The sequence below is a fragment of the Pholcus phalangioides genome, unplaced genomic scaffold (assembly GCF_987345545.1).
Source record: "Pholcus phalangioides strain wild (caught in Gottingen) unplaced genomic scaffold, Ppha-v1.0 ptg000027l_1, whole genome shotgun sequence".
NCBI classification, from domain to species: Eukaryota; Metazoa; Arthropoda; class Arachnida; order Araneae; family Pholcidae; genus Pholcus; species Pholcus phalangioides.
In genome coordinates this window covers 8,348,483-8,375,750 of record NW_028301617.1, presented here as the reverse complement: position 1 = coordinate 8,375,750, position 27,268 = coordinate 8,348,483, and the positions used below count along the sequence as shown (strand labels likewise).

At 35.9% G+C, this 27,268-nt stretch overlaps 1 protein-coding gene across 6 annotated transcripts in view; it reads left to right on the top strand.

Moving 5' to 3' along the window:
* Positions 1–27,268, top strand: part of LOC149068345 (uncharacterized) — a 49,476-nt gene that overhangs the window by 8,331 nt on the left and 13,877 nt on the right. For 2 of the 6 annotated variants that reach the window (XM_089251445.1, XM_089251444.1), the window contains 3 exons: positions 3,343–4,254; positions 12,194–12,304; positions 20,489–20,597. Coding sequence is in view for 1 of the 6 variants with exons in the window: in XM_089251448.1 (XP_089107574.1) it covers positions 12,355–13,413 (1,059 nt within the window). In the remaining 5 variants the exon portion in view is untranslated. Of the gene's footprint in view, positions 1–3,342; positions 4,255–12,193; positions 14,619–20,488; positions 20,598–20,812; positions 20,951–27,268 lie in introns of those variants that run through there. The other 4 variants (XM_089251450.1, XM_089251449.1, XM_089251446.1 and 1 more) reach the window with 4 other exon arrangements.

Sequence of the window (27,268 nt, the reverse complement as noted above, 5' to 3'; positions counted from 1 at the left end):
ATCCACATGACTTACAAGACCATGACAACCTTTGAACATCACAAGAGCATTGGTGACGAGACGAGAGGCACCAAAGCACACCTTTCTGCAACTAATGATGCAATGTTTTGACTGAGAGACCACCTGGTGTATGCCTCAACAGGGTGAGAAGCCTTAGAATAAGTAACTGTTTTGAAGATGCAGGAATCAGTTGTAAGTAGCGAGCATCTCACTATGCCTCTATTATTTATACGAGAGCATTCCCATAATGCCTCTTGACGGAACCAATCACAAAGCTTAAGGTACGGTACTGAACTTGCGCCTGATTTACATATCTTCATGACAGAGAGAGAAAAATAATATTTGTTCTACAGCTACCAAATGACGTTCACAAACTTCAGACACGCATATCTGCAGCCTTTCAAACCGTCACACCAGACATGCTGAAAAGAGTGTGGGATGAGCTATCGTACCGCCTCTATCCTTCGTGTTACTAAGGGGGCTTACATTGAACACTTATAACTATGTCAGATTTAAACTTTCAACTGTTATTTGTGATTTCTGATGAACAACAAGTTTGTACTTTGTTTAGTTTTCTTTCAGTAGCCCTGCAAAGTTGGGATATTCATTTATGTACACATGGTATATCACAGAATCTGGCGACACAAACACAAGAAATTGGAGATCTGGCCAGGATCCACAACGTTTAGGCCTATTGCAAATTGCATTAACTCATGAAATTATTGACTGTAAGATGGTCCTAGGGCCCACAGACAGCGTGAAGGTAAAGCATGGGCGGAGATATGGGGGGCATGGGGGGGGGGCAATGCCCCCAGAGTCAAAGCTGGAGTCAACTGATCTAATGTACATATGAGTTGACATCATCATCATCGTGCCCCCCCCCCCCCACAACTTCCAAGTCTATCTCCACCTATGAAGTACAGTTATTGCACATTTATATATAACACTTTGCAGAACATTTACATTTCATATATATAATACGCTGCAAAACACTAATTATTTCATATTGCACAATCAATTAATTTCTCAACACAATAATTCAATATTTGAGTCTGACAATGATTCCCCCGCAGAGCCCTCGCTGGCGATTCACAGGACTTCCCATTGCATATCGGCAACTAGTGGGCTCCTCATGTTACACGTTTATCCATCTGCGCACTGTGACTAAAATCATTGTTCCCTCCAGGGTATGTCAGCTTGATTTGAATGACAAAATTTAAATTTTTTCTTTAAATAAATTCAATGATATTGAAGTAAATCTAACCTAACAGATAAACTTCGTAATGCGTTGAAAATAGTGCAATTTATCTGTGTGACACTAAGGTTCCCACACACATGATTAAAAAACATAGGAGTAATTTTCTGTATAAAGCCTTGCCCTTATTGCTGATTCAAAATAATAATTGATGTTGTACCAACATAGATATCATTGGGCTTTCGACTTTACTTTTCGTATTAAAATTTTGAGTTTGCGCATTTTTTTTTTACCAAAACTCATTAAATCTGTGAAAGAATAAAGTATTAAGTAATATCATGCAAGTCGGAAACGCACCCACCAATTGTGCAAGAAAACCATCTTGTCAATATTGAGCTTGTTTTATTTAGTAGATGCTGAATGGTGCTTTGGTTGCACATCCACTGAATTGAGATGTCTGCACCATGTGTGGGATACTGAGTTGCCCCCACTCATTCACTTTAATGGAGGGGAAGGGGGGGGGGCTCATAAGAGAATAAAAGCACATAGTAGCTGAGTTATGCTCACCATTGTCTTCCTCAAAGGTCTCTTCAACATCCTGTGCCCTGTATAGTTTTAAAAGAAACTGCAACTGGTTGCAACATTACAGTTGTATTCCCATCTCTAAGGTGGGAAACAGGGTGTGCCTTGTCTTCAAAGATCAAAGTTGCATTCCCGGATAATTTTTGGTTTCCCCAAATTTAGGTCATTGGTGGATGGCAATAAAGAATAGCATAACACAATTTTCCACTTGAAAAGTTTATTAATGTTAATTTAAGTTACAAATAAAACAACTTAGCTTCTTCCAATATCATAATGTGGTAATTTTTTAAAGTTCAGCGCTAAAAATATCACAAGTCTATCAGATTGATCTCACCCGATCAACATCTGTCCGACTGGGATATTTTTCTGGAAGTATGTTCACACAGGAACCATTTTTTTCATGTCACCACAACCAGGTTATTTAACTAGGAAGTCCATGCAAATCTGCATCTTCTTTCCATGGACACCACAAGAAGCATCAGTGAGTACCATCAAGTCAGTCCATAATCAGGTTGGGTGGTGGAGAAAGATTATGGAGGCAGTTGCATAGCAGAACTCAATCACATCGGAAGGATTTTCTGTGAGGAAATGAAGGATTTTTTTTTTTCTTGATCATCACAGCAAAACTGTCAGCTACCACCAGGGCAAGATAGATTACCATGTACTGTCAATTATTGCATCTGTAGGATCAAGAAGTGCTAAAAGCACTTTACAGATCATAACTGCAAGAGAACATAAGAGGAAGTGAACAGTGATAGTACACAGCACACAGCTGGTATTTAAAGGGAAATTTCCTGGTTGCATGTGGCCACAAGAGCCAATCGGCTTTAAGATCAATGATTAATTTACATATAACAATATTGAAAAATTGTGATCAGAATCCGGCAACAAGAATCGGTCATGACCGTCTACATGCATTCATCCGTGCCAATCCAGAAAGGCATGTAAAAAGGTAAGTACATGCGTATACAAAAAAAATGGATAGGAAAGGACCCTTTCACTGGGGTCTATGGATATGTTACATGGTCGCTATAAAAATACATACTTATGTTTAGACGCCACCATGCACCAGATTTTCTATTGTCTTTGGCTTTCTCTTGTGTGACTTCGCAAAAGCGTTCTTTTTCTGTGTAACAATGAAAAAAACCAAACAATTATGAACAAATGAAATAAAGCATGAAAATAAGAAATTTAATGATGAATAAAAATTGAAGGAGGAAAATAAAAAAATTAAACAAGGAATGAAAATAATAAAATTTATGAAGAATGAAAATTAAAATATATTAAATGAGAAGAATGGAAATAAGAAATGAAATGAAGGTTGAAAATGTAAAATTGTGGAATTGAAAAATTTATTACCGAATAGTGAAGTTTTTATTTTATATTGTATGGCGATTGAAATGTTATTGAATTAACTACATTGTGACAACCAGTATGGGTCCTTGGTGGTTTTATCAATCAAAAATGTATTGTTGTCACTTACCTCGTATATTAATAAATTGAAATTGTGAAAAATTAAATGATAAATTAAGTAAGTTAGTTAAATTATTTCGCTTTCTTTTCAGGTGTCTTATAAATGGGTGCACCTTTTCAGATTTCTAAACTGCACATTGAAGATTGGTATTTCGATAGTAAGCATGATTGTCACAAAAAGTACCTGACCAAGCTATTTGGTCAGTCATGAGGTCAGAATTTCTCTTTACACCATCAAAGGAACAATGGGAAGCAAAAAAAATGAATTGCATAAGGACAATTGATGGAAAACGCCCATTCGCATAATCTGTCTCAGTGGTTGTGGATTGGTATTCTACAGTTACAAAGACTGTTATTTCTTGCTGTTGACGGCGATGGCAGATTCAAAGTATCGCTTTGTGAATGTAGGTAGTTATGGTCATGATTGCAATTCTGCTATTTTTAAGTTGTGGAAATCCATTGTAGAAGAAAGACATCAGCTTCCAGAAGAGAAATGTCTGTCTGGAACACAAAGTTCAAAGTGCCTTATTTTTTCATTGGGGGTAGAAGCGTTTGTGCTCCCCATAATCATCTATTACGACCTTATGGTGGATCAACCCTTCAAGTAGGAAAAAAAACTCTTACTATTGTCTAAGTAGGGCTAGACGTTATGTTGAGTGCGTGTTTGGCATTCTCAGTAAAAAGTGACTAATATTGCACAGACACAAATTAACATTAAGTCAGATTTTTTGCAGTTGACATTGTCAATACCTGCATTCTTTTGTATAATTTTATGCAAAAGAGAGATGGCGTACAGTTTGAAGACATGACAACAATCGCGCAGGGTTGGAAGATTTACGACCAGAATGTTTGTCATACCAAGGTTTGCCGGTAAACAATGCAAGATAAATGTTATGCTGCCACTTTGTAAGCATCAGAGCAGTCCCATTGCAAATGTGAAATGGCTGAAAGTTTCGAACAGATGTTGAATATTACATAATTACTTTCATTGGACAAACTTATAGGTAAATCTTATGTGATTTATGAATATTAATTTTACAAATGCCATTGTTTAAATTTTAGTTTGAAGACTTGGTAGCATATTCAGAATAGCAAATTTCTTTTTGTAAAAGAATATTCAGTAATAAATTTAAAATTGGAAATTACTCATCAAATTTATTTTTATTCCGATCTTCCATGGTATTAAAATCTGTAAGTTCCACACAATTTTTTTTCCATGCCTTTCTTGTGGCATTTCCGTCCTTATAAAATATCCAGGGATTTATCTTATAACAGTGGTATAACTTCTATCAACGAAATCATCAATTCTTCCATGGTATGTTCATTCATCATCTTCACGTGCAATTTGACCTCTAAAAAAATAGTATGGCCTCTAAAAGATTGTGAAGTGTGAATGCGTATTACTGAGTCACATACTCCACTACCAACGCGGTTCCGTTCATTGTTAAGTCGTTGGGTTGGCTGCATCAGCCCCACTGGGCAGTTAAAATCCATTCTGTGTGAAAGAGCCTTATTCTTTCTTCAATTTACTACTCCCCATTCAATAAAAAGACCCACTGGATTTAACTTTTGTGTGTGAAAGGGGGGTTCGTTCGGACTTGTGTGCAAAAACTGTTTTATTTTTGGATGGAAAAATGCTGTCCATTTTTTTTCCTGTTGGTGAGGACCAGTAAACTGAAGAAAGAATGTGGCGCCTTTCACACTGGACGGAGGATGGATTTTTCTGTCTGTAACTCCAAAACAGCTGTCTGAATGACTGACAATCAGTGTTGCAAAACCCCTGGAGTTTTTTTTCAGGTTTATGACATGGGAGCATGAGGATTGTGAATTATATATGCTGTAGCCTGCATAAATATACCTAGTAATATATGGCAATTATTTATGTAATTATTATATCAGTGGTGGCTCATTACCAAAAATTCTGGGGGGGGGGGCAGCAAAACCATTTTACACCTTATTATGATAAATAGGGTTGTCCTTTAACCCTTACAATCGAAATTGCATTGAATACATAGATTTATTACTGTATTTCTTTTTAGAAATCTATGAGGACTTGTAGGATCATCATTTCAACTTTTTCCGGGGGGGGGGGGGGGACAAAGAATATGTACTCAATGTGTGTGTATGCCATTTCTAGTGCATTTTTTAAAGTGGGGGTCCTCCAGACTCCCCCTTCCAAATGACTGGTGTGGGTGTTTGGCACAAAGTGTTATGCTCATTGCTCATCCAACAAAACAAAGGCATCGAAAGTGGGACAGAAAGTCTGTGGAAAGACTATTAGTTGGTTACGAAGCGCACATTTCATATCGTGTATACATACTCTGTAAAAACGCCATAGAGTGAAACTGTAAGGTTAGTTTTGGTGAAGAATCATCATACAAACCAGAAATTGTCAAAAGACGGTATCCTCTTATGAGATGCAGACCACCTCTTTTTCTTACAGAAAACTATGTGCTGTTGATCAGTAGCCTGACAGAAGTTAGCACTCCTACTAGTTATAGTGAAGCAGTAAGTTCGCCTGAAGCAAAAATGTGACATGCTTTGGAGGAAGAAATGAAGTCTCATAAAGAAAATAGAATCTGGGAACTGACAGAACTTCCTACTGGAAAAAAGAATTCTCGACAACAAGTGGGTTTACAGAATCAGAACAAATGCCGACATCACTTGACAAGGTGAAAGCTAGGCTAGTCACAAGAGGTTTTGTGCAGAGAAAATATCAAGATTATGATGACCTGTTTTCACCCATTGCTTATTTCGATACCTCGCAGACTATTCTCAGTGTTGTGGCTTCACATAAATTGTATCTTCATCAATTGGATGTGAAAACAGCTTTTCTGTTTGGATTTCTTGATGAGGAGATTTACATGCGACAACCAGAGAGATATGATGATGGCTCTGGTCGAGCGTGTCATCTTATAGTGTCACTTTATGAACTAAAGCAAGCTCCTCAATGTTGGATTCATTGATTCGTGCAATTCATCACGAAGTTGAATTTTCAACAGTCTCAAGCTGATTCATGTCTGTTTACTGGAATTACTGAAGAAGAAATGCTTATCATCGCTCTCTATGTTGATACAAGCTGATCACTGATCTGAAGCAAGAGTTAAAAATAGCGGCCTAGTATTCACTAGACTCATTCTTGGGTGTCCAAATTCAATAGAAAGACAACATAGACATTTTCATATCTCAAGGCTTTTACACTGAGAAAATCCTGTAGTTTTGGTTGGAGCAAGCTAAGAAAGTAGCTATTCCATGTGAAACCACTAAAACTCAGGAGGGAGCTGATACTGTCAATGTTCCCTATAGAGAAGCAGTTGGGTGTTTACAGTATCTAGCAGTGGCTACTCATCCGGATATAGCTTTTGCTGTAACTTTAGTGTCTTGAACTTTGTGTAAACCAACAAAAGATGACTGGATTCATGTAAAAATGATTTACAGATACCTTCGTGGTACCACTGATCTAGGCCTAATGTATTGTTTATCACTACTATCAAATTTCTGTGTTTACAGTGATGCGCAGATATACACTGGTAATTAGGAAGCTCGGTGGTCAGCTTCTGGAATGGTCTCTTTGTATTTAGTTGCTGCTATCACCTGTGTTCAAGACTTTAACACAGTGTAGCCATCTTTTCAATGGAAGCTGAGTATGTAGCCGCAAGTGAAGCTGCTAATAAATTGGTGTGGTTGAAGCTGTTATTCAAAGAGCTAATCTGATTCAATGACATTACGGTTCTGTATGTGGACTACCAAAGTACTTTAAAGCTGGTGCAAAATATACAATTTCATCGCAGATCAAAGCATATTGACATTTGATTTCATTCAGTATGGGAAATGTGTGAAAATAATGTATTGTCTGTGATGTATGCACCATCCTGAGATCCCAATCGGATTGTTTCATCACCAGTCGATGTATGTGCTCGCAGAGAGTAAGTTGTGTACATGCGCGAGCAATAATGTCACTTTCTGTTTTGTTTTTGTTTTACTTTATAATTAATTTAAGTCAATTTTATTAGTTAGTCTAATGTCTAATGAGTTCTTTGTCTCATATTGTGCTTCGAACTCTGCTATACCTTGCATTAGAGAATTGCTAGATTTACCATCTACCGTCTGAAGGCTAGACAGTGTAACGTGCAGAGAAGTGATATTGAAACCATATGGGTTGAACTTGAGAGCAAAAGACGTCATAAGCTTATTGTTGGGGTTTGTTACAATCCACCGAATAGGGATCAAAACTACATTGCCAAAATGCATGATGAAATTTCCTACATGTGTAAGCGAAAGAGGGTTCTAATACTAGGGGATTTCAATTACCCGGGTATTGATTGGGAGAACCTTTCATCTGGAAATCAGTATGAAAGAGACTTTCTTAAGTTGGTGCTCGAAAATTTTTTGTATCAGCATGTATCAGAAACCACTAGGGGTACTGCTATTTTGGATTTAGTTCTTACTAGTTCTGAGGATCTAGTTGAACATGTTTCGGTGGGGGAAGAGTTTTCTTCCAGTGATCATCGTATCGTCAGATTTCACTGTAACTTTTCCTCGGGTAAGGTTGATAACAAAAGACTGGTTCCTTGTTTTCGGAGAACTAACTTTGATGTTTTGAGAAGAAGGTTAGCGGAAGTTTTCAAAGACCGGTTGGAATCAGTAGGGGTGGTAAGTCAATGGGAAGAATTTAGTACAAAGCTGTCCTCTGTTTTGCACGACGTCATACCCTTTGTTCGAAAAAAGCGTGTTTGTACATCACACCCTGTATGGTTCACGGATAGCGTGCGGAACCTTTATCTTGAAAAGAAAAGAGCATTCAGAGAGTATAAAAGTGGACGTGGTGAACTATCATTGTTTACTGATAAAAGAAGACTGTTGAAGAAAGTGATAAGGGATAGTAAAAAGGAAGTTGAATCTAGGTTGGCAGATAACATTGGCTCTGACCCAAAATCATTTTTTCGATACGTCAATAATGGATGTAAGAGGACAGTTGGCCCCCCTCTCGATAGGAGGCTCTAAGGTAGAGAGCAATGTAGGCATGTGTAGTGCTTTCAATGACTTTTTCGCGTCGGTTTTTAATGGAGATAATGATATTCGATATACGGGTGTTGCATGGGGTAATAAAACCCTCAACGATATTCAAGTAGAAGACGTGGAGGTCCTAATCTTCTAAGAAATGTATGTGCAAGCAAAGCACCAGGACCAGATGATATCTATCCCAGGGTTCTCAGGGAAGGTGCTAATGAATTGTTGGGGCCAGTCGCACAGATATTCAGGAGTAGTGTTGCTGAGGGTATCGTCCTGAGAGATTGGAAACTGGCTAACGTTGTTCCGATATTTAAGAAGGGTAGTAGAGAAGTAGTGTCTAATTATCGTCCAGTGAGTTTGACGAGCTCCCTCTCGAAAATTTTGGAAAATATCATCAAAAGGCAGTTTGTGAAGTGGATAGACGAGAATAATGTATTGTCGGATAATCAGCATGGGTTCAGGAAGGGGAAGTCATGTGTAACTAACCTCCTTTGCTTCTATGATTACGTGACTAAGGCTTTGGGTAAGAGCAAAAATGTCGACGTTGTTTACCTTGATTTCCAGAAGGCATTCGATCGGGTCCAACATGGCAAACTCTTGAAGCGTTTACACGAGATTGGAATGGGGGGCAACTTGCTGAATTGGATAGAATCGTGGTTAAGAGATAGGTCGCAACGAGTTATGGTGAACGGGGAATTCTCTGGTTGGACAGACGTCACAAGTGGAGTTCCTCAGGGAAGTGTCCTTGGCCCCATACTTTTTTCACTTTTTATCGACAAACTCGATCAGGGTATCGATGGAATTACTAGCAAATTCGCAGATGATGTGAAGCTAATGGGGGTAATCGGGAATGAAAGCGATAGGGAGTTGCTCCAGACCAACTTAAACAAGATTGCAGCATGGGCAAATGAATGGGGCATGACGTTTAGCATAGATAAGTGCATGGTCGCTCATTTTGGTTCGAACAACCCATGGTTATCTTACGAGTTGAATGGTGTCACTATCCCGGATGCAACTAGAGTCACCGATTTGGGAATTCTCATTGACGAGCGACTTAAGTTTTCTGATCATTGTTCAGCGGTTGTCAAAAAAGCAAATAGAATGCTCTGTCTCATTTTCAAAAAGGTCTCTTCGCGTTCTCCTAAAGTCATTCTTCCGCTTTTTCGAGGCTTAGTTCGTCCTGGACTGGAGTATGCTGTAAGGTTTTGGAGACCATACCTACAGAGGGACGTAGACTTGGTTGAAGTGGTGCAGAGAAGAGCTACGCGTGTCCTTATTGGCACACAGGGCTTGAGTTATGAAGAGAGACTTCATTTTTTGAATATGTTTACATTGGATGAACGCAGGTGTCGAGGAGATATGATCGAAGTGTTCAAAATTTTCAATGGGATGGATAGGATGGACCATGAACTTTTAGTACACCGCCAATCAACTGCTTTTACAAGGGGACACCAGTATCGATTGGTGAGGGACAATGCAAGGTTATGGTGTCGCAGGGAATTTTTCTCTAATAGGGTTGTTAATAAATGGAATAGCTTACCCCCGGAGGTAGTAAATTGTAACACAATTGACACGTTTAAAAAGAAATGCGATAAACATGTTGGGGTAAATCGAGAAGCTATCCATTCTTAGAATAAGACAACCATAAGTATTCTTTATGGGCATTGTATAGTATTTTATCATGTGTATATATTGTTTATAATTTTTGTTAATTGCATTTTTAATGGGGTTGCTGTATTTTTGAAACATGACATCCATATTTTTATGGGCATCTTTTTATCAGCCACCTCGTTGGGCATTTTGCCTGTTGTGGCGTTGTATTTGTATTTGTATCTGTTGTACTGTCAGTTTTTATTCGGTGCGACAAGTTGGATTTTCATAAATTTTTTAAAATTATTAGTTTTGTTACTCTGTGTTGATGCACTAAGATTTGATTGAGAGAGAGAGAGAGAGAGAGAGATGTTTTATGTTATAATCAAGCTTTTAAGATTTTCTTATCGTGTTAGGGGCCGTTCAAGTATTACGTCATCATCGATGGGGGGAGAGGGGGTTTCCGATTTGCTGACTTTTGATGACAAGGGGGGGGGGGTTGGATAATGCTTACGTCATCAACCACCCTTTATGAAAATATGAGTTAGGATTCAGAGGGGCAGAGCTGATGATGAAATTTTGCTGACCGGTGGGGGGGGGTCAAAAATGGCTAAAAATGTGCTTACGTAATACTTTAATGGCCCCTTAGAGATTATTTTGATTGATCCCTCGAAATAATTAAAGGTATGGAGATCCATCAAGGGACATCACAATGTTTTCATTAAGAACAATTTGCACTATCCAGTAGCAATAATTCAATTGCACACATAGATAAAAAGTGTCCATTCTCAAGTTTTGTTTCAGAGCAGCTATGGCAGGGCCGGACAAATTCCAGGTTGCCATGCCAACTAGAAAAACAGTATTGGCACCTAAAATTTTCTAAATGTGGTTGTTAAATTTCTAAATGTTGTTGCAAGTTTGGAGAATTCTCACTCTACAAATCCCGCTGTAAAGGGCACCAGACTCGCCAACATTGCGGATTTACAGCAAATGCATAATTTCATCTTTAATTTTGAGTTTTACATCACACAAAGCCAAGTGGATAAATGATATAATATACAGCTGAGCAAGTTTACTGTCCACTTTGACCAGATTTTAAAAATTTCACCGGAACCAAAATTCAAACTATAAAGGAAAGGGAGGGGTGGCGTGAATGTTTTTCAAACATTACAGAAGCTTCAAGCTGGCAAACCTATCATTTTGTGTGTATAATTGTTGAGAAAATAAAAGGGTATTTGCATGGCCTATTCAAATTATTTGATAAAGTTCTGTCTCAGTTAAACATTTCTGTCCACTCTGTTTTGGGAAGCATTTTTGCAGTTCACAGGCAGAACAAAATTAAAGAACACTTCAAACTAAGATATCAAATTATAAATTACTAACTCATTGCCTGTCAGAAATGAAAAGTTTTGATTTTAAGTTGTTAAATTATATGTTAAAGATAAACTTTTGTACGTGCTATTTCGAAAAAGTCATAAAGAACTATCAAAATAATGGGGGGAAAAAGTCAAAAAACATTTCTAAAACTGCCTTTTTTTCAGCATATGTGTAAAAAATAAGTTGAGTTCATTATTTTTAGGGGTAACACCAGAAATAATATTTATTTTTTATAGCTATATTTGTTTTCATAACAAAGTGTACAAAATCCATGACTTTGTCATAAAACCCAAAAAAATTAAATATTACAAATTAAAAGTAAAAAATAATCATTAAATAGTAAACATAGTCATGTTTACTGTTAGTCATAACCATATATTAGCTACAATTTGGAATCAATTTTATGTTGAAAATTCAACTTTGACTTTTTCATTCAAAAATGTGAACATACTTTTTTTTATGACTTGCAAATGGTTTCTGGGCTATTAGGCCGTGGTCTAGGAAATTTCCTTCCTGATGTTTTGCCCACATCTGTGGCAGGCATCATCTGAGGTTGTTCATCATATGAGGGATGATAAGGAAATATCCTACACCATGGCCTAATAGCCCAGAAACCGTTTGCAAGTCATTGAACGCCAGCCATGAAAGCCTCAGACAATATATATATATTTTTTGAAAATGATTCATATCTTATTGTCACTAACATGTTGAAACAGCCCTAGGAATGTCGCCTGTGTTAATACTCATTTATAGTTTATCACTAATAGAAACAAAGGAGACCAACACATCAAACCAAACTTTGCAACATTTCCAAACTACCCTTTCTTCCACAGACTACCAATTGAAAATTAGTAGTTAATTCCATAATTTCTACAAGTTTCATATCTCCATTAATATATGAGTATGAATGAATTGGAAAAAAATAGATTTAGATTTTATGATAGCATATCTCTTCTTTTGCAGGTGCTTGAAGATTCTCATCAGAATTTGCGAGATGAAATACCCAAATCTCTACAAGGGGATTTAAAGACAGAACTTCTAGAATGACAGCAAAGTTAAAAAAAGTAATAGAGGGTAATCAAGATTTGATTCTTTTCTCTTCGTTCAAATAGATCTCTGACATCATGGATGAATTTTCACATAATGGAGATGATGCACAAGATAAGACCAGCTGTGGTTCTGTCCTAATAACAATTAGTGAGAAAGTTTTTGAATCTACCATTTCTGATCAATTCCATATTGGAGAAAACTCATATGAGTGTGAATTTTGTGAGAAAACATTTTTGAAAGAGTGCGATTTGGACAAGCACATAAAAGTACACAGACAAAAGAAGTCATACGAGTGTGACGTTTGTTCTAAATCATTTTCAAAAATAAGAAATTTGAAAAAACATGAAAAGGTCCACACTGGGAAAAAGCCACATGAGTGTTATATCTGTGGAAAAACTTTTTCCAGAAAAGACCACTTAAAGTGTCATGAAAAAGTTCACACTGGAGAGAAGCCTCACAAGTGTGGCATCTGTGGTAGAACATTTTCTTTTTTTGGCAATTTAAAACAACATGAAAGAATCCACACTGGAGAGAAACCGCATAAGTGTGACATCTGTGCTAAAACATTTTCTATAAACAGTGCTTTGAAAACACACAGAAGAGTTCACACTGGGGAGAAGCCCTATGGTTGTGATATCTGTCATAAAATGTTTTCTCAGATCTATGATTTGAAACTGCACGGAAGAGTTCACACTGGAGAAAGGCCACACGAGTGTGATATCTGTGGAAAAGGTTTTTTCGAAAATGGCAGTCTAATTAGCCACAAAAGGATGCACACTCTGGAGAAACCATACAAGTGTGATGTCTGTGATAAAGTTTTCTCTCAAAGCAGCAGGTTAAAATCTCACATTAGAGTCCATACTGGAGAGAAACCACACAAGTGCGATTTTTGTGCTAAAATATTTTCTCAATTAGCAAATTTAAATGTGCACAAAAGAATCCACACTGGAGAGAAACCATATGTGTGCAATATTTGTAGAAAAACATTTTCCCAACTAGCCAATTTAAATGCGCACAACAGAGTCCACACTGGAGAGAAACCACATGCGTGTGATATTTGTGGTAAAACCTTCTCTCAAATCGGTCATTTGAGCCGACACAGAAGAGTTCATACTAGAGAGAAAGCCATGTGAATGCAGGTTTTGTTAGGAATTTTCATGGAATTATTTGAAAAAGCACAAGTTGACTCATTGGGAAGAAAGTTAAAATGAAATTTCTGTTGGTGCCAAATAGGTTAGCATAATAGTATTTCTTACTCTTTCCAAGATATTTTGGAGAATCATTTCAACTGAATGGGATGGAGAGGGAATAAAGTAAGAGAAGAATCAAATTAAAGTTTTCCAAAGAAAGTTATTAAATATGGAAAGTGAATTCGTGCTTTTGAGTCAAAGGTTACTGCTTATTGCAGAGAGGGAAGTAATTTCTTGGGAACCTGTTACACAGGTCTGCAATGAAAAATTGTATAATTGAAAAATTGAATTTGAAGTTCGTTTCTTTTTTCACCAATAGCCAAAGCCTGAATGTGTTTTGTTAGCCTGTGATTAATATAAAAATATGTGAAACTTTTCAGAATTATGATGACTATGACTTTTTTTAAATCAGAATGGACATAATTGGTTTCTGAAAATGTGTGCGAATGTTGAATGTACAAAAGTAGAGGGATGTAAAAGAAACATAAATTGTGCATGCATTTTGCAATATTTATTGCACAATATACATAATTAAGTTAATGAGGCATGTTTAATTGCTTTCAGGTGTTTTCTTTATAAACTTGTCAAGAGTTAGTTGAATACCACCTTTTTTTTTCCTTTTTTTGATAAAGTATTCTATAACATGCTGTATCTTTCCCAATTGCCTTATGCACTTGAGATATACATTCTCCATTGGGATCATATTTTTGCATGATAGTTAGCAATTTGTCCAGATGTGTGGAGGCTTTATTCATATTTTTGATTATCAAAAGTCTTGACAATTTTATCAGCTTCCTCACTTTCATTGTGCATTTCATTTAACCCTTGTTGCTCAATTAAGTGTTCATTTGACAAAGGTACTGAGTGATATTCAATCGACTCGTTAACATCTTTATTTGATAATTTTTTTATCATCAAATCAGAAATTTATTGCCGATTCTGAACAGCAGGCTTGTTTTTATACTCATCGAGAGGTTGGTGCACTACCCCCTCGATGGGGACTCCCTGTGGTAGCAATTTTTCTTTGGTCATGTCGCTGTTTCTGTTGTACTTCTGTGTCAGGAAAGTTTCTGACAAAGATGAACCGTGTATTGAACTAGTGACACCTCTAAAGTCATCCTTTGGTACTTTAGGCGAGTATCTTATCGACCTGGGGGTGAACAATCCTGTTGTCCTTATAACCAGAGGTGTCACTAGTTCAATACACGGTTCATCTTTGTCAGAAACTTTCCTGACAAAGATGAACCGTGTATTGAACTAGTGACACCTCTAAAGTCATCCTTTGGTACTTTAGGCGAGTATCTTATCGACCTGGGGGTGAACAATCCCGTTGTCCTTAGAACCAGTTTTTTCCTTACGCTCGCTGTTTGTCATTATTTGACGAAAAAGGGGAAATTTCCGCACTCCGCGCTCGCCTTTCCCTAAATAAGGAAAATTTTTTTTCCTTGTATAATGACAACGATAATGACAAAGAAGACCCTCTCGTTAGCTCGTAACGACAACTTTTTCTCTGTAATGGCGGCGCGATGTGTGTTTGGATGGAAGATATATGTTCGATTCAAACAATTCTCCTCGTGTTTTTCCGCGCTATTAATGCTTCATACCCGCATTTAATGTAAAAAAAGAAAGTATATTTAGGCTAACGAAAAATACAGCCACACCTATGCGAGAAGCTTGAGCCAAAGACGAAGACAAGAGTTGCTGTTGCGTAGAAGGTAGGCTAACTTATATGAAATCAATTTTTTTTTATTTTTCTAAACATGACATTTCACTCATTTTAAATGAATATTGATGCTTTATACATAAGGCTTTGGGAGAAAAAATCCTACCGACTGACCTCGTTATATAATATGTACTCACAGGGCCGTAACTAGGATTTTTTGCTTCCCGGGGCAAACATAATTTTGCCGTCTCTGCAACTTTAAAATTCGACAATTTTAAAATGGTGTTTTTTGTTTCCACCTAAAATTGCTCCCCCCCTAAATTTTGCCACCCAGGGCAATTGCCCCCCCCCCCAGTACCCCTATGTACAGATAGCGAGATGATCATATATGCAAGCTATATTCATAAATATTAATTCGTTCATATATATATATAAACATGGGAAACATGTAATTGTAATACAATGTATTATGTTTGGACTATATCGATAAGGTCACATTTTATATTTCTGTGTCAGTTTCATGTCATCTAAAGAGTATCGTAGACCAGCACCATCTATCCCTAGGAGGTGCTGCATAGACTCCCCAGGCCGAGTAATTTTTATGAAGGTTACCCCCAGCATTAGAAGTACTTGACCAATTTACATACTTGCTGTCAAAAATTGCGCACGAATCTCATTTGCACTACCAAACCACACATGCACCTCCTCCACATTATCTGCAGAACTTCTAATCATTAAATTACTGCAGCACTTTTAGTGATAGGTTTGCTGCAGACACAGGTTGAAAAATGTTCAATATTATCAGTTATGTATTAAGTCTTTTGATATACTGTACAGTACAATCAGAGGTGCAGACATGAAAACATTGAGGAGGCTGAAACTTGCTGGGTGTCCCGTATAAATGTGACTCGAGCATGTATGCAGGAGGGGAAAGGTGTAGTGCATTGTTTTTTCAGAAATTATTTGGGGGCTGTCCTCTTTCAAAATTTATTGGGGGGAGGGCTCAAATGGCCTCAGCCCCTAGGTTCCGGCACCTATGAATACAATATAATATATGTCATTTTCATTAAACAATGTATTTAAAATTGGCCTGTATAATTTTGTTTTATGTACGTGTTCAAATCACTGGTGGAGAAGGATTTAAAGTTTGGGGTCCTTCAGATGATTCCCCCCCCCCCCCATGAGATATAAGCGTAAAACATAATAAATTATAAAGAACAAATTCTTGATATTAATGGGTCTGTAGAGAAATTTCAGAAAATAATAATTGTCTGTACTACTGTGTTATACTTATTAAGTAGGAACACTATTACAAGTGTTCAATGTAGTTGCTCAAATGGTATAATTGACACTTGAGGGTAGGTTATTCATTAGCAATTGCTCCTAGGTGTATTTTTTCTCCTGTTTAACAAATATATATATATATATATACATAAAACAGATTACAACAGACAAAATGCCTAACGAGGTGGCTGAAATATATATATGTCCACAGAACAGATTGACCCTTAATATAGTACTCAGAGCACAAAAATTCAAGCACATATCATCACTTTCAGTATCAAAAATAGATGGTATTAAGTCAAACATGAAACATGCATTCCTTATATATTGCAATTAATTTGCTAAGGACACAAAAACTTATGTATACACATAACTTTTTCCAAGGTATGTCAATTAGAAATTCCTCAGAACTATATCACGTATATGTGGTTTAGTAGTACTAGCAGTTTGTTGGCAAATTGTTTTAGTTGACAACTGGCATGTTATTTTATTCCATCATAAGTTGATACATTGAAATGTTTGGTATTATTATTTATATATTTTGGTACTTTGTTATATACTATTTGAAATGCTTATTAGGTTCTTGACCATTTACTGAAACGAGAGTCGCAAAATGAAGACATTACGTGCCTGTTGAAGACAGAAATCGGTACTCATGAAGTGTACTTATGTACTGATGGAATCTTTTTCATTTTTATCTTTGGAATTTTTTATGACATGCACAAAGTTCAATACTCAAAACTATCATACAATTTACCCTTTTCATTTCAGGTAACAATGTTGAATGCAATGACACAAGTTATGGCCTACGAGTATAAAACTAGAAATTTTTTGTTTTTTAAGCAACAACTATTAACCAGCACCTATGTGATATTCACACACAGCCGCAATCATATATGTGTATGAAATACTGTTCACACATTTATCTAATAAATTTATCCATGATCGTAAGCAGAAAATGAGTTTTTGTTTTCTTTGTGATTATAATTGTTTATGAATGTTACATTTTTGTATTACAATAAATCTAGAATTAGTTGCATAGAAAACAGCTCAGTGGAATGAAGTGTTGATTTTGATTTATCTGAACCAGAGTTATATAATTTATTTCTGATTAAATGCAGCTGAAATCACAAAACGAATAATAACCTTCCCATTTAGAATGACTTATTTTTGGCGACTCGTCGAAATTTTCTGTCCAAAGCGTTTCCCTGCTTAGTTTCTCATGAGTGTTTCTTGAAAAACAAGTGGGATTCACTGCAGTTGATAACTTATGTTGTCAAAAAATTTAATGAAATGATTGGAAAGAAATTAAAATTTTATTGCGAGATATGGTGAATGACGTGGTTCTAGTGATATCAAAATATATAGCATCAAATAATATTTGCCAAACGTATATAGGGGAAATAGCTACAGTTCCAACATGTCAAGACTTGATGGATGAATAAGAAATCTCAATACATTTTCCTAAGTGAGAATCGTTAACATTAAAACATGAGCGTTAAATTCATAGACCTGGAAAATCAATATTTTTCCCCCATGATTGAGCATGACACTTGCTGTATTAACCTCTATGATGTAATGTCATGAGCAATTAAAATTATCTTTCAGAAAAAATTTTAATTTATATAAAATTTCTATTAAAAATACTTGAATTGTCTCTAAAACAAATTTATATGTCCAGTAAGAAAATTATTAAAATATCTTATAAGAAAGTTATTAAAAATACGAGAAACTTGTGCGCATGCCAACGTAAAAAAAAGAAAAACATTACGCGAAATTAAAGTAAATAAATCAATCGTTGCCACAAATGTTGAAGAAATATTGATTTTTAATGCGTAGTAGTAGTTGTAAACTTTTTTGCTTTACGTTGATTGGTTGAATAGTGAGCTGAACCGTAGAAAAGAACGAATGAACCAAAAGACCAGTTTTTCCTCCGCAACCCGTCACGTGATCCTAAGGACAATGCTCAACGCAAAGGGGAGAGTGTCGCTTAAGGAATTTTCCTTAGCACGTTCCTTACGATAGTTGCTTATCTAACGACAAGCGCGGAACGGGCGTTATATAAGGAAAGTGGGATTGTTTACCCCCTGGTCTACTGTGCCCAACATCTGTTGTTGACATTCAATTTTAGTTAATTAAACTAACTATTTCATCTGTAATAGTTTTTGGAGTTCCTTCAGAATTTATAAAATCACTCATCATTTGTGGGCATAATTGTTTCCAGGGACCTTAATATTGTTGACTCTTTATATACTTCAGCTCACTAGTCTCCAATATTGTTAATTGTATTCCATATATTATAGTTATTCCAAAAATCTCTTAACGAAAGACCCACCTTCCCTATCAGTTGCCTTGATGGCCCGATTCATTTTTGTCCTCATATAATATCATTTAAACGTAGCTATCACTGTTTGGTCCATGGGTTTTATGAGGCAGGTAAAGAGGAAGGAACACAACATTGATTTCTGGGTATAAATTCTGCAGAGATTTTTGGCATCCTGGAGGGTCATCTGAGAATAATAATGCTTTGAATTGTAAATTTTTATCTTTACAATATTGCATAACTGCTAGCACAAAATGAGAAGTTAACGAATCTTTAAATATTAAAGCAGTGACACAGGCTTTCATATTTGATTTCCAAATGACTGAAAGTGATTCTTTATTTTTCCCTTTTCAATGCTCTTGGATTTTCTGCTTGATAAACTAACATTGGCTTCAATTTTAAATCACCAGCTAAGTTTCCATCTAGAAACAATGTCAATTGTTTTTAGAAGGTTTGTGTCCTGGGGCAACTGATTCTTCCTTCGGTAAGAATGTATGATTAGGCATTTTTTCCCAAAGTAAGACTGTCTTGTCTACATTGAATATTTGGTTAGGAGAAGATTCTCTATCTACAATAATTGTGGATAATGAGGGAATAAATTCTTTCAGAAAAAAATTCTTTATCTGCATTCTCCAGTGAATTTAATGCTATATAGAGAATACTACATTTTAAATTTGTTGAACCACCTATTACTTGCTTGAAACACCATGTTAGAATTTTCTTTTAATCCAATCTTACCATTTCATCCATCACTACGCCATATCTTTGGGGAACAATCTTTAAAAATATATTTCCACAATTTTTAATGTATTAATTTTATTATTTTTCAAAATTGAGATATCACAAACCTGTTTAAGACATAAGAATGGCCAATAGAAGCAAAGGATTCACCGTTTTCAAAACGTCTAATTATTTCTATCTTTGTTTCGATCATAAGAAGTTTACTAGTCCTTAATTTCTTTTTGTTCGTTCCAACACTGCAGCTTCTCCGTTTTCTCATGCATGTTTATAAATTTATAAGGGCGAAATATTCAAACATTAACAAATAAATTGGAAAAACACAACACATCTGCATGTGCTATAATGCAAGACTAAACCTGTTAAACATTTTACCCCACCACTGTGGCTCGGAACCCCAGAGATGTCACAACATTTCCGAGAAGTCCACTATTCTAAGAGGTTACATATGAGTGAGCACAAGCTACCACGCTCCATGGGAGCAACTGAATGGAAGCAAATAATTTTTACATTATCGATAAAACTCATTACATAAAAAATTGGATTTTTAAAATGTGCAAAAGTCGAGGGCTGCCTGATTTTTACAAATCCAAAACTGTTTTCATTGGATAATGTTAGTTGCATGGTAGTGATCATTGTGTTTACAAATGTATGTATTACTTCAATAACCAAATTGAAATTAAGTAATAAATGTGTAAAGTGTAATTACATATAAAGACATTAGATTGTATGAAATAATGCATGTACAGCAAGGCCTCTTTTTTTTTTTGCGGACACAAGTGGGACAATTTGCCCCTAAAAGAGGGATTATCATTAATCAGGGGGCTTCAAATGTATGCTTTCATCATACAAGGGGAAAATTTTATTCAACCCTAAAAGAGGGGTGACTACATCTCTGAGGGATATTTGTTAACAGGTTTTTTACTGTATCACTTTAATAACTGGTTTGTATTAAGAATGTGACACATTGTGTGGATTTTAGTTGATAATTTTTTTGTATTTGGATACAGGAAAGGTACCAAATGCTTGAGTCAATATTCTTGTGAAATACGAAAAGAAAATTGCATAATTTCTTTGTTCTACTGCTCGATGCTCTAATGAATATTCAACTACCTGAATGTAAGCAATTTTTTTTTTTTAATATTTTCTTCAATTGTTATGTTTTTTTTTTTACCTGAAAAAGGTGCAAAATACCTATGTAAAACATTTTAATAATAATAATAAGGTCCTTCACTTTATACGACCATTTAACTTCCAATTCAAAACTCATGTAGCTATTTTTCTCGTGTCATTTGCTAGAAGCACATTTAAAAGAGTCATCTTTTTGTTTTCAGGCACACTCTGTGAATCCAGTTTTTAAATTTTTCCCAAATTCATCACTGTGATCAATTCTTCTTTTGATTTGAACTGTGCAATACTGTTCATTATGAAATGTACAAGTTTCAGAATCATCATCTTTTCACAATGAGCTTGTAAGAATAGCTATATTTCTTTGGTTTTTATTTCTTCTATGGACTTTATCCATTATAATATTCATGATGCTTTCATATTTTTTATCACTTGTTATTGATAAATACTTACCTGGGGTCTCTCATTGTTATGATTCCCCCTTCAGGGGTTGAATTTTGAAAAATCTCTTAGGCAGTCTCTGTATTATAAAATGGATTTACTGACCAAATTTCGTATTTTGACCATCTGTTTCCGCTCTGCAATGAAGAATCTGTCAGTTAGGACATGTTATTTTATACAGGGAGAACGTGACATTTTCTGCCAAACAAAAGAGGGTGCAAGAGGGAGAAAAATGTTCACCCCTATTTTTTTTCCAGCAATAATTATAATTCCTGTACATTGTTGAATGCAGTTTCTTCAAAGTGGTCCACCAGTTTGAATTTCTTATAAAATGGCCTGGGAGGAAGGTGGTTATTCTATGGGCCCAAATAGAACATAAAAATCCTTCCTACCCTGTCGTATCTCAAACCGTTTTTGAGTTATGGTGGATATTTGATTACAGAAGAAAAATTTATCAAGTGTGGAAAAAAATCTTGACTTTGTGAAGCACTGTTCCATTCGTGGTTTTTTGTCTGTTTGTGGCTTAAGTAATGAGGTATGAGTCTCACACAGTGTTTGCGTTTGAATCCGCAGTCACAGTGGTTTGAAAGATTTCACGCAGACAGTTCCATTCTTCCGCCATAATTTGCATGGACAAATACTGATCTCAAAACAATAACTGTCGGCACTGTCATCAACATGTGTCGCCGTTCTGCTCATCGCTAGTCTCCAAAAATTTCACAACTTTCACAGAAGCATGTGAGCTTCTGAAATACTATCTAACGAGATAAAGCTTCATCTCTATGCGCATTTCGTGGGTTTTTGTTGCAGTTTTACTCAATTCAAAACAAAATTTCATATTGATTCCCTGCCCCATTACTAACAACTCTTATGTTACAGCTACCACATGAACAAACAGGTGCTGAGAAAATTTGAAGAACTAACGCATCTGTTTTGTAAAATAGGGAAAAACTCATATGGTAGCACATCAGGCTGTTCACATTTTTGAAAGGAAGGATGATTCACCCCACTTATATGATTGATGGTTTATATTACCTTGGATGGATATATTACCTTGATAATCCGATTTGTTCTAAGGATATGAAGCATTGTTTCGTGGCTTTGCAGATCATCATGCTGTGTACTGTTCTAGCAATTTTCCAAAAGTGTTGTCAATTTTTTTGCATGTATTGGGTATTGTACATTTTCACGCAAAATGAATAAATTATTCAATGATATATAGAATTATTCTTTGTGTTGTTGCAAGTATAATTGTTTGAGAGACTGAATGAGAGAGAACGAGAAATGTTTTTCATTATAATCAAGTTTTAAGCTTTTAATATAAACCGTCATTATACCAGCGTCATTGTATTGCTTAGCATTATTTCAAATTAATTCATTCAATTCCTTTTTAAATCTGGTCAAAGTGGATGTAAGATAAACTGAAGAGCCAAAAAAACTGGTACAGGCATGCGTATGCAAATAAAGAGATATGGAACCAATCAGAGTATGGCGCTGCGATCGGCAACACCTATATAACACAACAAGTGTCTGGCCTAGTTGTTAGATTGGTTACTGCTGCTACAATGGCAGGTTATCGAGATTTAAGTGAGTTTGAACGTGGTGTTAAATTCGGCGCACGAGAGATGGGACATAGCATCTCAGAGGTAGCGATGAAATTTGGATTTTCACGTACGACCATTTCACGAGTGTACCGTGAATATCTGGAATCCGGTAAACAATTAATTAAATCTACGACATCGCTGCAGCCGGAAAAAGATCATGCAAGAACGGGACCAATGACGACTGACGAGAATCATTAAATGTGACAGACGTGCAACCCTTCCGCAAATTGTTGCATATTTCAATGCTGGGCATCAACAAGTGTCAGCGTGCGAACCATTCAACGAAACATCATTGATATGGGCTTTCGGAGCCGAAGGCGCACTCGTGTACCCTTGATGACTGCACGACACAAAGCTTTACCCCTCGCCTGGACCCGACAACACCGACATTGGAATGTTGAGGACTGGAAACACGTTGCCTGGTCTGACAAGTCTCAGTTCCAATTGCTTCGAGCTGATGGACGTGTACGGGTATGGAGACAACCTGATGAATCCATGGACCCTACATGTCAACAGGGGACTGTTCAAGCTGGTGGAGGTTCTGTGATGGTATGGGGCGTGTGCAGTTGGCGTGATATGGGACCCCTGATGGGTCTAGATATGACTCTGACAGGTGACAGGTACGTAAGCATCCTGTCTGATCACCTGCACCAATTCATGTCCATTGTGCATTCCGACAGACTTGGACAATTTCAGCAGGACAATGCGACACCCCACACGTCCAGAATTGCTACAAAGTGGCTCCAGGAACACTCTTCTGACTTTAGACACTTCCGCTGGCCACCTAAATCCCCAGACATGAACATTATTGAACCTATCTGGGATGCCTTGCAACGTGCTGTTCAGAAGAGATCTTCCCCCCCCCCCTTACTCCTACAGATTTATGGACAGCCTTGCAGGATTCATGGTGTCAATAACCTCCAGCACTACTTCAGACATTAGTCAAGTCCATGTGACGTCGTGTTGCGGCACTTCTGCGTGCTCTTGGGGGCCCTACACGATATTAGGCAGGTTACCAGTTTTTTTGGCTCTTCAGTGTATATCTTTTTCATCAGCTCTGAACAGCTTCCTAGCATCATTCACAGTTTTGAGGCACATAACTTTGACCTCCACCATCATCTTCGATGTCATTTTTGGCTACAACAACGTATTTGTGTGTTTATGTAGATTTATATACACCACCAGAATCTCAAATTTCATGAGCATATGAACACCTGCTTTAATTAGACCAGTTGACATTTCTCCATTGCTATTTCCTTTGGAGTCGATAACATAGTCATCACTATTTTCTTGAATGTTATTTTCTAGACATTCAAACTCTGAAATCTGTTGTAAAACTATCTATCGGCTGTCCTTGTCAATACAGCACCAACACCATCAACTGCTCCTTTGCCATGGTTTGCTTCAAAAAAATTCCAAATACACCACTTGAAATATTTTGTGACATATTTATCCAATAAGTAAAAATTTTTCTTTTGTTTGTACTAAGTACAAGATCCATCAGAAAAAAAAGTGAACCACATTTATTTCATATTCATCTTTCATCACTTTCAAAATCTCTTCCAAACGAGCCCAAATAGATGAAGGTCCATTCTCAAAATTTGGTGACACTCAGCAGAACGAAATTGGCTTTGCACATTCTGCAACATAAAGCACACAGGTATGAAGACATACTTGATTTCTTGACCCACCGATATGATGACTTTGCACTTCTTCAGATAATTTGCAATTATAATTTACATATGAAAATTATAATTACATATATAATTTAATTACTGAAATACATATGAAGAGCAGCTTCATGTTTTTGTATGTTTCTAATGCACATTTGATAAGCTCTATATTTGTGTTGGATGTTTAAAATGTGTTTCTTGAACAATTGCATTTCTTTTTGGAAAACATTGATTAAGTCTGTTAGGTTCTACCATCTCTGCTGTTTTGGTTTTTTTTTTTTATAACGTCTATCATTTTACCATTCTTTTCCATTTTTTCTTGTTTGCGATGCCATTCTTTACACTGTACAGTGCTATTCTCATCCAGCGATTTAGAAATTTCATTCATTGATACCATCTTGTCATTGCAATTCAAACATTTGCTATACATACAGGATTTAGACTCTCTGCTACATGTGATGTCATCAACTATGGTTTCAGGAGATGTTGTTTGGATTAATCTTAGTTTATATAGTGCAATAAATTTATATTTCAATTTACTGTGCTGCCAACATAAGCATGTTTCCCCATTTCCAACTTTCTTTTACTTCAAAATTTTTTGTTGAAATTGAATTGTAATTTGATGTTGGTATAAATCTCGCATTTATGTCTTTCACATTAGTGATCGAGTATATCCAGCAAGACTTGGGGGGGGGGAGATAGAGCCAGGAAACAAAAGCAATGTAGGGAAATAATTGTTCTGTCCCTTTAAAATACAGAATGTATTGCCATATTGTCATATAACAACCTTTATTCATACTAAAATGCCCCTTATGTCAAATCTCCCTGGATCTGTACCTGGCAGTGATTTTGACGATCTATACTATTTAATTTTTGTATTTAACTGAAAAATATGATGAGTTAGAATGTGGTAAAGGGTTTAAATTGAATAGATAATTTATTAAATTTAACTTAAAACTTCGAACCTCTTAACTAAGAAAACTTGACTTTAAATTATAGTTTCCATTCTGTTGTGTTGGTTGAGTTCTTGAAAGACGTAACTGAGTGGACAAATTAGCCTAAATTATTTTTTTTCATTATAAATTTAAATGATTTGTAAAAACTTTTATTATATTTTGAAGCATATCTCCATGTGTTATCACTAGATGCTGCTATAGATGATAAAAAAAAAAAAAAAAAAAAAATCTTTATTATTTATGATAATGATGTAACAGAGTGGACATCTGACAGAGAAAAATCTGGTACTAAAGACATAAAATGAATGAATAATAAGTCATTTTGCAAAAGTCAAATCGAAAATTGTTGATCAAGCATTTAAAGTAAACCTTTCAATGAGCTCAAAAGTGTTATTAGATTTAATCTGGTATAAAAATATATTTTCCAAATGACCGTAACAGAGTGGACATTTTAAAATGGGAAAAACTTCGGGACATGAACAAAAAAATAGTTTTTCATGTGAAAAAAAAAATTTCAAAATTTTATTGTCACTTTTATTCATTTATGGCACATATATAAAATGGGATTCCAAGTTTTCTGAAAAAAATTCCAGGTTTGCACCACGTCTCTTTGTTTAACACTTTGTTGAAGCTGGGACAGCCAGATTTTGACGTTTTGCTACAAACAATGATTTAAAAAAGAATTAGATACCATCTGAAACAAATTAAGAAACACTGCATGACAGAGAATTAAATGAAAAACTAGAAAAAAAATTAAAATTACGACCAGAGTGCTCTGAAATTTGTAAAAAAAATTACAAAGTCTCGGAAACAGTTTGTACACTTTTTTTGGGAATGACCCATGTATGTCATTGTGCTTACAAGATGATTAATGTATTGGGGTAATCTCTGATTCATGCTAAGGATATGAAGCATTATTTTGTGGCTTTTCAGATAATTATGCTTTGTATTGTTCTAGCAACTTTCCAAAAGTGTTGTCAATTTTTTTTTGCTTGTATTGGGTATTGTATGTTTTCATGCAAAATAAATAAATTATTCAGTGATTTATAGAATTATTCTATGCGTTGACACAAGTATGACTTGTTTGAGAGACTGCAAGAGAGAGAGACATTTTTTGTTATAATCAAGTTTTAAGATTAACTGTCATTATATCATCGTCATCATATTGTTCAGAATTATTTCAATTGATTCCTCGAAGTGACTAAAGACACAGAGATCCATCACAAGACATCAATAATTTACTTTGAGAAAAATTTACAATCTGCAGTAGCATAAGTTGAAGTGTATACACCAATAAAATCAAGTTAATACGAATAAAGAGTCTGCTGCCTCGAGTTTCATTCTAGGACATTTATAACAGGTCCAGAGAAATCCCAGGTGCCAGGTCAACTAGAAAATTAACGCCTAAAATTTTCCAAATGTGGTTGCTAAATTGAAGTCAAATGAAGGCACAAACTTTTTGAATTTCATTACGCTTTGCCTTTTAACATGGAAAAAGTAAAGAAAACATTATTCATAACTGTTTTTCTTGAGCGAAATGCAGGCTCTGCTCCTAAGAAATTGGGCTGGTGGCTTAATATTTTTTCGATTTGTCAAAGCTTGGTCTATGGCCTCTCTGTCCTTAGGAGCCAAATTTGGTGGCCTTATAAATTAGTTATTTCTCAAAAACCGGAGAGTTCCCATTCTACAAACCCTCTTTTCAAGGTTACTAGAGCCATCAAGATCATTGTCAACATTGCAAATTTACAGGAAACGGCGTAATTTCATTTCTAATTTTGAAAGAGATTTTTCGTTATAATCAAGTTTTAAGATTAACCGTCATTATATCAGCGTCATCATATTGACTGATATATGATATGTTTTCCTTTTCTATGCTTGAAGGAAACCAGCCTAAAAACATCAGATTATTGGAGGGATTATTGAGTTTCTATCTGGATATGTAGTAGTATGCATTGGCGTACACAAAAAAGGGCTAGAAACTCAATTCC